This window comes from Arachis duranensis, chromosome 6 (genome assembly GCF_000817695.3).
Source record: "Arachis duranensis cultivar V14167 chromosome 6, aradu.V14167.gnm2.J7QH, whole genome shotgun sequence".
In the NCBI taxonomy this organism is placed as follows: Eukaryota; Viridiplantae; Streptophyta; class Magnoliopsida; order Fabales; family Fabaceae; genus Arachis; species Arachis duranensis.
This window is the reverse complement of record NC_029777.3, coordinates 85,099,372-85,110,297: the sequence shown is the minus strand read 5'-3', so window position 1 is coordinate 85,110,297 and position 10,926 is coordinate 85,099,372. Positions and strand designations below refer to the sequence as shown.

General features: G+C 35.1%; 1 protein-coding gene across 1 annotated transcript; it reads left to right on the top strand.

Annotated features, from left to right (window-relative positions):
- Positions 1-1,082: 1,082 nt before the first annotated feature.
- Positions 1,083-10,388, top strand: LOC107494378 (protein RRP6-like 2). Its single transcript, XM_016115429.3, has 14 exons — positions 1,083-1,888; positions 2,491-2,646; positions 3,320-3,478; positions 3,553-3,636; positions 5,808-5,887; positions 6,017-6,067; positions 6,184-6,292; positions 6,639-6,721; positions 6,926-6,971; positions 7,744-7,831; positions 7,929-8,137; positions 9,158-9,382; positions 9,544-9,627; positions 9,821-10,388. The coding sequence occupies exons 1-14, from the start codon at positions 1,334-1,336 to the stop codon at positions 9,965-9,967; spliced, it is 2,076 nt and encodes a 691-aa protein (XP_015970915.1). The 5' UTR covers positions 1,083-1,333; the 3' UTR covers positions 9,968-10,388.
- Positions 10,389-10,926: the final 538 nt, after the last annotated feature.

The following is a 10,926-nucleotide window of genomic DNA, read 5'->3' as shown; positions in this document are numbered from 1 at the left end:
CTGTTGAAAGAAAAAATAGAGAATGAAGTTGAAAAATTAAAAAGATATTTAGAAACAACAGAAAGTGTAGAAATAAAAGAAATTTTTGAGGATTTGAAAAATTATATTAAAGAAAAAGACAAACAGATAAAAGATTTTATATACAATAATCCATGCAAAAAAGAATATTATAAACTAAAACAAGATTGAAAAACTATAAAAATGAAATCAGAATTAGTAATAGTAGAAATGGTCAATACTTTTGATTATGAAATTGTAAATTATAAAGTACTACCAACCAAATCTATACAAATTATAAACTTACTCGAAGCAAAATACGAAGAGTTAATAGAAATTTTGAAAAAGAAATTACAACTAAAAATTGGTATCAGAACTAAATTAACGATTAAGGGTAACACTTTCTCTTTAAGTAACACTTTTAGTGATATACTTTTAAAATCAACAAATAACCATAAAAAACAAAAATCTTCACAATTACATCTGTACACTAGATGTCTCGTTAAAAAAATCAGCCTCAAAAGACTGAACTAAATATAAGAAATATTTACCTACCACATAGCACGTGATGATGTGACAACTCATTCATCATCTACTATTAGATTAGTTGGATTGCATATTCTGCAACACCTCTTTCAATGATGTTACCAAAGTAACACAGGATGAATGATAGATGAATTGAATATCAAATAATAATTTAATAATCTTTATTTTAATGGATTTTGATTACTACTTCTTCTGTTTTAAAATAAGTGTTATTTTTATTTTTATAATTTTCTAAAAAATTAATATATTTAGATAAAAAATTATTTAGATATATTATTTTTTTATGAAATTAAAATAAAAATAATATTTATTTTAAAGATAAAAAATATTAATTTTTGTTAAGTAAGCAAAAGAAAAACTTTTTTTATTTAAAAAACTAGAATTAATGTATTTAGTTTCATCGATAATTAATTTTTATCAGTTTTTCATATAAATTCTTTTTTTAGTATCTTAAAAATATTCGTTAGCAAAATTGTAATTTTATTTTTCTGACTATTATTTAGTATTATCAATTTATCATTGCAATGCCCAATTTTGAGACCCATTATTTCCATTGCCTTCTTACTTTCGTTCATTATTCTGAGCTTTTTCAGTTGTTAGTCAAAACTCAAAACTCAACGAAACAAACAAAAAAGTAGGAAGGAAAAAAAAACAGAGACACACACTCTTCTCTCCGTCTCCGAAACCAAAACGCAGAGTTCCCAAAATTCCCAAACAGCAATGCCGATTTTGCGCAAACCCTAACTCCATAGCCTTCATTTTCTCCGACCAATTCTCCTTCGTCATCGCCATGAACGTCGACCGCTACCTAAAGGAGCTCTCCGGCTCTTCCCAGCGAATCCCGACGGAGCAGAGCTTCCACCATTTCTACCTCAACTTCGACGAATTCAAGCGCCCGATCGACGAAATCGCACGTCGCTCGCAGTCGATGCTGGAGAGCATCGGCGTCACCACGCATGCATGGAACACCGGCGTGGATTTCCCGTCCGACATCGACGATGCTTACGAGTGGGTGGTTGACATGAACGATGAGCTCTTGGAATGGTTTGACGAGTCAGTGAGCGAGGTTCGGAAGGCGAGGGAGGAGGACGAGGAGTTCGAGGAGGTGGAGCTGGAGAACGGGTTCGGGTTGGTTCGAGTCAAGAAGGAGGGAGCTGGTGTTGGGAAGAAGAAGGTGGAAGCAGCGGGGACTACGGAAACGACGAAGCCGAAGGTGTCGTTTCACTTAGCCACGGTTAGGAAGCCTCAGGACGTGTACGACATTGTCGTTAACAACACCAACGTGCCGTTTGAGCATATTTGGTTGGAGAAGAGTGAGGATGATCAGAGGTTCATTCATCCTTTGGTGTGTTTCTCTTTTTCTTGTTTTTTTTTGTTCCTTTTTTTTTTCCACAATGCACATTGGAATTTGGTTGATATATTGAAGTTTGATTTTTGTTCTCTCTCTCTCTCTCTCTCTCTCTCTCTCTCTCTCTCTCTCCTGAGCGGAGAAGATACACTTGTGGGGTGAGGAAATGGGGAGAACATTTTTGGATTGCATTTATGTGTGACATTACTACATGCAAGTATAAACCATGAAGTTTACTGCGATTTTTGCCCACGTAGTTATTCTGGTGAAGTAATGGTTGTTATTAAATAAGTATAATCTTTTCTTTTTTTTTTCCCTCGTCTTTATTGGCATTAAATCTTGGTGTCGGACTTGGTAGTATTGAACCTTTATATTTTATTGGCTGGCTGAACTTGTTTTGCATAATTTCATTGGTTATCTGCAAACAAATTTACATTTCTTTTCATTGTTTTTGTTTTTGCTATGCTTAAATGTTTCAAAATTTTGGTTCTTATTTATTTGTGTTTAGTTGTATTGCTTTTGTATTTTTATCAGTATTATATTATTACCATGTTTTTATTGAATTACTGTATGATTATTATAACTAATTTACATTTCAGGAGAAACACTCTTATTTGGAGTTTGTTGATAAAAATCTTGAGGGTTTAATGCCAATGAAGCCTCCTGCAATGGAATGCACTCCTTTCAAGCTAGTGGAGGACGTCAAAGGATTGAAGGAATTGGCTGCGAAGCTGCGTGCTGCTGATGAATTTGCGGTAAAACATAAGTCCTATTGTTATGTGTTGCTAAAAGTTTTCCTTTTCATAGCTTGTTATGCCACTAGATTCTATGTTTGCATCCAGTTAACTATTCTGCTATGTGCTGCTTATTGAACAGTTATTGGCGAGTGAGCAAAAACGAAATTAGCGATAGACCCTCCTGTTTGGTTTATGTGTTCGATCTCTGTAGTGTTTCTGTTTCTGGAATGTGACATGAAAAGTGAAATGGCAAACACAATTTTATTATGCTTTCTCTTTTTTCTTCAAAAAATCTTGTAAACTGAAAACGAAAATAGGAAACTGTGATTTATGTACTTAACATGGTGGATGATTTATTGAAGTAATGTAGTGATATGCTCAATGCTTAAATATCACAGATATGATCTCATAATTGTGTTGTTTGGATTTATGTTTACCTAGTTGTCAATCATAGTCCGTTATTTTGGGGATCTTTTCCCCCTTTCAAAATGCATTTAGGTTAAGATGATTTAATTTTGTTTTTGTGCTATGTAGTTCTTTTGCTCTTTCTTTTGTCTTGTGAATGCTATTTTGTTTCAATTCATATAGTATAACTATTGGACCAACATTTTCAGTTTGTTGTAGTTACTGCACCTATAATATTACTTATAGTATTCTTTTGACTTTTTTCTTATTCTCTTATGATATTTAGGTGGATTTGGAACATAATCAATATCGTTCATTCCAAGGTTTGACTTGCTTGATGCAAATCTCAACCAGGACTGAGGATTTTATTGTAGATACTTTAAAGCTCCGTGTCCATGTTGGGCCTTATCTGCGTGAAGTCTTTAAGGACCCTACAAAGAAGAAGGTCTGATATACATGCTTGATGTTTATTTATTTAAATTTTGCTTCTTTGTGTTGACCCTTTTAATGGTTAATCAGGTCTTGCATGGAGCAGATCGAGATATTGTGTGGTTGCAACGGGATTTTGGAATATATGTTTGTAATATGTTTGACACGGGCCAGGTTTGTGTATTATAATTATAATTCCAAATAAAATAATATGGTGAGAATAGTACAATGGTAAACTAACCTAAAAAGAGAGGAAAGTATGCATATCTTATATCTACCTTGTGCCAATATCTCCACAGGAAACTGCTATAAAACCTCAATGATCTTCAAGCTACCAACAAGTGCTTTACTTACAACTAAATTCCTTGAATTTCTATTGTCCTTATATTCTTTTTCCATTACCACCACTCCACATCCTTCATTTGGCTTTCATTATGGGCAAACCAAATCTTTGTAAAGGAAAATATAGAGTAACTCTAGAAAATGAATCCCATATCATGCTGCCTGCAGTCATAAAATTTTAAAAGAATGAACTCCGCATTGATGGAAGTATGAAATCTCTACTCAGCTCCAAAGATGCTGAGCACACTATCTCAGCAGATCCTAAGTCCTCAACTGTCTCTTTAATCTATCTTTTAAACTAGTCATACATGAATTGTATGCATTTTGGACGAGTTTGGGACCACCAATTTTCAACTACCTTGGGAGTAATAATATATCATTGTACTTTTGCCAGCAATGGACAAAATGCTTGAATTGAGCCTATAGTGAGATTTATCGGTGCTTTGTGTTTTATTGAGCCTTTCCTTGTTTGTCTGGTCTGCTCTAGTTACTTCACGAGTTTCTGCATATTTAATTATATGAGTGCTTTTGAAATGGGAAAAATAGCTAGCTGTTTTTTTATGTTAGTATTTTGAGGCATTTCCTGGATTCTCTATTGGCTGCAAGCTTGTCATATAACCTCAACCTCAAGATCTAATAAGAAATTTATTTTCATTTTGACAATTACGTAAATGAAAACTATTTCATGCATTCATTGTGCGTTGGCCTCTTCTGTGAAATTAGGCAGTGTTTGGTTAGTGTCTCTCAGACACAAAGATACAAAAATTTTTTACTATGGCGATGATGCACTAGACACAATAGGCTATACCAAATGTCAACTCTACCCTCTATGCTATAACCACTATTTCACCACCACCACCATTGCTTTTCACCATCACCTTCACCATCACCATCACCACTATTTTGAGGCATTTCGTGGATTCTCTATTGGCTGTAAGCTAGTCATATAACCTCAAGATCTAATAAGAAATTTATTTTCATTTTGACAATTACATAAATGAAAACTATTTCATGCATTCATTGTGCGTTGGTCTCTTCTGTGATATTAGGCAGTGTTTGGTTAGTGTCTTTTAAACACAAAGATATACAAATTTTTTGCTATGTTTGGTGATGATGCATTAGACACAATAGGCTATACCAAATGTCAATTCTACCCTCTATGCTATAACCACTATTTCACCACCACCACCACCACCACGATTGCTTTTCACCATCACCACCAGGGATTTTTCAACCTCAAGCTAAATTATTACCATCAACAACTCTAATTTAATAAACAATTCAACAATTATTTTTTAAAGAAAAGGAAAAAAAAACTAAAACAGATTGAAAAGGAAAAGAAAGGAAGGTGAGAGGGAGGCAGTGAAGGTTGAGCAGAGGTGGATGATCTGGAAAACGTGATGGTGGTGGATGACATGAATAGGAAGAGAGGTGGACGTGGAGGAGGAAGAGAGGCAAGGCATATAACGGAGACGGAGGTGCAATACGAAGAAGGAAGGAGGTGCAGTGAAGACAAAGAGGGTAGAGGGAGGAAGGAAGAGAGAGACAGGAGGTGAGGTGGATAGAGGAGGGAGGCAGTGGCGGCCAGCATTGATTGAGGGAGAAGGCAGTGGCAGAGGGGGGAGCTAGGAGGCAGAAGGAGGAGGGATAGAAAAAGGGGGGAGCAGAGAGTGGGATAAGAGGGGTTAGGGTTATGTTAGGGGACAAAGCTGAAATTTTAAAAATTAATCAGGGACCAAAGTGGGAAAAATTGTCTCAAAACTTGTGTCTTAGTGTAAGCAGCTTTAAAGAGATTCATTCATGTCTCAACAAAAAAACCGGTAGACATGTACCATCGTGTACATGTCTCTGGTTGACATGGACACTAACCAAACACTGCTTTAAGAAATGGTGAACCAAGTTGTATAGTTTTTTAGCTTTCCGTCATCCCATGTTTTGCTATACACTCTTGCATTATTATATATCTAAAACACATGTATTGAAATATTGATTGTATTGTTCAGGCTTCTAGGGTGTTAAAATTGGAGAGATTTAGTTTGCAATATCTTTTACTACACTTGTGTGGGGTTACTGCAAACAAAGAGTAAGTTGTGTTGTTTATTTTAAGAGTTGCCCTTCCTTGAGTTGTTCTATTGCGTGAACACAGATCTTTTAATGTCTGTGGCTTGGCTTATTCCTTTCATTCTTGCTGATGTTCTTCAACTCCTTGCAGATACCAGAATGCAGATTGGAGACAACGCCCTCTTCCTGATGTTATGATAAGGTGCAATTTTGTTTTGATTCCTTGTTTATTCTTGTTATTCCCTGATGTCATGGATTTGTAGACTCTCCCTGCAGTTTAATTACTACAATTTTTATGAACTGTTATTCTGATGACAGATATGGCAGAGAAGATACACACTATCTGCTGTATATATATGACCAACTGAGAATCAAGTTATTTGCTTTGTCCAAGGAATCTGAAAGTTCTGAAAATCCTCTGGTGGAGGTAAGTTGATATCAAACTAGCTAGATGAGCAAGTAATCTATCAATCCTTTACTTAAGCTGTGGGCCTACTTTGTTCTCTCTTAGACTGCTTTGTTTCTACTGTTTGCACTCTAAAGGATACTGAAAGCATGCAATTGCTGGTGACCTATTTGACTTTTACCTGGTCAATATTTTAATTATACATCCTTCTTTTTATTCCCTTAATCAAACAGCAAAACAGCTTTTTGAGAAAGAAAATGTAAACCATTGCTGAGTACCTGGCTGCCTGATTTAATGATTTTTTTTCTTCTATTTATCTACTTATTTGTTTATTTTTCCCTTAAATTTCATTTATTGTCACTGGCAGGTTTACAAGCGTAGTTATGATGTCTGCATGCAACTATATGAGAAAGAGCTTCTAACAGAAGACTCGTACCTTCATATATATGGGTTTGTAATGTTATTTATTCTTATTTTTTTCTGATTTTCATTACTTAAGCATCCTGTGTGGGTATCAGGTTTTCTGGACCTCATTCATTTCTTGATTAACTTTTTGCCTCTATATATGTAGTATTTGTCTGTTGAGGTTTCTGTTACTCATTTAGTTCCTCCCAAAAGGTGTCCACGAAAGATGAATTACTATTTTATATACAGGTTGCTGGGGGCTGGTTTTAATGCTCAGCAGCTTGCTGTTGTTTCAGTAAGTTGCTCTTCAATTTCTGATTTGTTTATCGCATACGCTCAGTTACTTGGGAAATGAAAATGGGTCTGATTCTTCTGTTGAACACCAGTTTTGTTATGTGTCTATGTACCCCTTGGCAAAATCTTTTCAAGATTTGGACTTACTGGTCAGTCCTATTTTGTGAAGAGAAACATGGATGTTTTTTTGTTTTTTTGTTTTTTTTGGGAGGGGGGAGGATGGAGCTAGGATTTCATCAGGATTCTCTTTCACTCAAGTGTGGAAAAGTGATTCCGACCCTGTACTTATGATGTTATAGGGGTAATTCTATATTTTAATGAAATAAAATGACAGGTTTGTACTATAGTGTCTAGTATCATATCCACCTCAAGTTTTACAACACGGATATGGAGATAAAGCATACTGCATGTTGTTCTTGTATCTTCTCTAATACAGATGCATTTTTGTTTCTTTTTTTTTTTTGCCTTCTATTTTCTTAGTAACCCAGCTGGCACTAGTTTAGAATGGTTAACATGCTGAAGGTGGGTTCTATCATGAGAAACAGATTTGGTTGGGCCCCCAAATATACTTTCTTTTATAGCAAACTGCATGACATAAGTTTAATTAGAAACATAAACCAATGAACCAGGTATGAACATGTAATACAGCATGAACCAGGTGCAGTGTCTAGAGTTCATAAAATTGGCACACACTTGTACCAAAAGAAATAGTAGCATTCGTTGCTTATGGCCCATACATTATATTTCAAATATTTTACTCTTGTGGCTGGCAGGGGCTTAATGAATGGCGGGACATTTTGGCTCGTTCAGAAGATGAGAGTACTGGCTTTATTTTACCAAATAAAGTACTTCTTGAAATAGGTAAATAAAAGTTATGGAAGATTTTGGAGAATGTTGGTCTAACAAGTAGGAGTTTGTGGACATACATCAAACTAAACTTTGTTCATATCATCTAAAGCAAAGCAGATGCCTGTTACTATAAGCGGTCTTCGGCGATTGACATCATCAAAGCTCCCATATGTTGATCACAATCTTGATGTCATTGTCAACATTGTCAGACATGCCATTCAAAATGCTGCTCCTTTTGAAGAAGCGGCACTACGCTTGAAAGAAACATATGCTGCAAAAATGAAGGAAGCAAGATTGAAAGCAGCACAAGAAGCAAGTGTAAGTGATATATATTTTACAGTTAAAAGTTTCTAGAAATGATTTGACTGTATTTTTTGATATTATGTACGTGTGGTACTATACAGGGACTTCCATAGTGTTGGTTTAATCTTATTTCTTAACTATTTGGTGGTTATTTTTCTTTTCCTGGAAGCTTGTTCATAATTATATATATGATCAAGATGAACGGTCTAAGTCAATCTGACTAAACACAAGGTGTGTATATAGTCTGTTATCATACCTGTATCCAGTGTGTAGTATGCAATGAGATAGAAAATACAAATCTTGTGTCATTGTTAGTATGGCTCTTAATTAATTCCCCAATGTTATATAGGATTAAGTTCTTTATGTGTATGAACTATCCAATTTCATAATTTACAATTCAATAATTGAAAAATTATTCATAAAATATCTATAAGCACTTCTATTTTCCTCACTTTCTCGTCTTTCCTTTCTCTATAAGCTTGATCAGCTGACCTGAAAATCTCGACCAAATGTGTGTTGGACCAACAAAACTGAAGTGAAAAATAAGTTTGACTTGACTCTGGCACTCTGCCAATGTGGGGTTTGGTTACAGTCAGCCTGCAAGTCCGAGATACCAAAATCAATTATTAAAGTTACAAGCCTTAGTTCCATTCACATCATTATCACATATAGTAATCTATTTTTATTTTTGAAAAAAAAAGTTATTAGAAGTAAATATTTGTCATTTTATAAAAGTTAAATAAGTTATTGAAATTAGTATCTTTAGTTAAACAAGTTACTGAAATTTTTATTTTTAGACTATAGTCAAATGTATGTATACATAGAGTACCAACTAACTGGTTGGCCAGCATAAGTGCATAACCCATGTCCGCATAGTATTGGACTAGGCCTACGATCTCGCCCCTCACTATATTAGGCCCCCAATGGCCTGGTCTAGCCTAATTGACACAGTTGAGTGCTTAAAAATTGTTGATATTTTCAGATTTTTGTTTGGTTATAATTGTGTGCATCAAAACCTATATGATCACCTTACAGGTCGTAGATACTGCTCCTGTTGAAGATGGAGTAGAAGCTTCTCATCTGCTAGATTTTGAACATACACCCGAAGAAGAAAGTACTGTCATTGATAATTCAACCTGTGTTAATATCTCAGAGACCCTTCCATTTTCTTATGATCTGAAGGAGGATTGCTCTCAGCATGAAGATATGAATGGACAAGTAAAAATTAAATCCAGTTGTCTAACTTTAGAGCTTCCACAGGTGAGTCTTAGTGCAACCTTGATGCACTTCCTCTGCACCTATGGTTGAAATCAAAAGTTTTAATTTACTCGCATTGATGCTATTTTATTGTTTTGGCCTGAGTGAACAGCATAAATCTAATTATTGCTGATGGTTGATGGGATGATGTAACAAATGTACAGGTAGTAGGAGGGCCTATTGATGCTATTGCTGATGCTTTGTCAGGCGATTCAGCTTCAAGAAATAGGCTTAATCCTAATGAGAAGGTTAGCTTTTTGTCTTGGAACATTACAAAGTATGTCTCTTACATGCAGAGGATGTAAACCAGTATTTCTCTTACATATTTTTGGCAATTCTGAATCATCTAATGAGGCTTGTGTGATTACACTACCTTGTGAATTTGTATGCTATATATAATTAGTTTCTCCCATACTTAAAGCCAAAGCTGCTGCTTCTTAGGTCAAGGAAGAGATCAAGCTAGATCGCATTAGGATGTCAGTCAAGCTGGAGCCAGTTTCCGCTGCTGTGTCGGCTGATACAGTGATGATAGACTCCAGTATAGATTCCGGCTGTATGACTCAGAACAACCTATTAGGCTCTGAATGAGTAGCGTAAGGAAAATTTCAATACATCCTCTTTTGGAAATGGGGTTTAAGATGAGTCAACATCTCTCTCAGAACACTCGTGAAGGTGGTAAAAAAAGCTTCAGTCAATTATTCAAATTAACAAAACTAGAAGGATCGAGGTAACCTCAGACTTAAGTGCTGAATTCATCAAATTGTAAAATGGCAAGGAAACAAGTTGATTTTGGAGGAGATAGTTAGGATTCATCATCTTGTGGAGCTACTGGATTCAGGATAGCACGAAGTCGGGTTCGACCTCAAAATTTGGTGTTGCAGAAAGTTTGCAGGTAGCTGGCTTTCCAGCTTTTGGGAATTTATATAACGCAACTGATAAGAGTGGAAAAAAATAGGTTCTTCTATGTACAAAAATTAATGAGAATCCAGATGTTGACTTCATTGTCTCACTCTTTGGAAGTCCATGTTGAGCAAAATCAAGATCATGCCTTTAAGCTGTTAAAATCTTGCAATTAAAAATTTGCAGCGGCAGTAACATAATCAGTTGATGTCACAGGTTATGTTTGGGACAAAGCTCTATAGGCAAATAATATAGTAACTCTTAAAAAAATGAGTTAACTCGTGCATAAGTTATTGAATTGCTCATTTGTGTAGAAAGACCTTGATTTCTAATACTGCCCAATATGCTGAATCTAAAGTGTAAAATGCTGGCGTAATTGTTGGACTGCATTTATGCCTATATATGCTTAATTATTGTTTGATAAATCGGATTTCTTTTCAACTTAAGTTTTGGAGTCAATAGAGCTTTAAGAACCAAAGTGTTTGGATTGAAGACATCGTCCCCCATAAGTAGATCATTTGGAAAAAAAGTGTTACTAGTTTTCAAACCGAAATCTGTTTTTAATTAAATGATCATTGCCACAAATGTGCAAAACTGCAAATTGAAGACTAATTATCGCTTTTTATTTTATCTTTTCCTTAATTTAT

What these genes read in the sequence shown, in the direction of transcription:
- LOC107494378 (XM_016115429.3), top strand. Translation starts at nt 1,334, where the DNA reads ATGAACGTCGACCGCTACCTAAAGGAGCTCTCCGGCTCTTCCCAGCGA. An exon ending in ATATGTTTGACACGGGCCAG is followed by an intron (nt 3,637 to 5,807) that starts GTTTGTGTATTA and finishes TGTATTGTTCAG; the next exon opens with GCTTCTAGGGTGTTAAAATT. An exon ending in GGGGTTACTGCAAACAAAGA is followed by an intron (nt 5,888 to 6,016) that starts GTAAGTTGTGTT and finishes AACTCCTTGCAG; the next exon opens with ATACCAGAATGCAGATTGGA.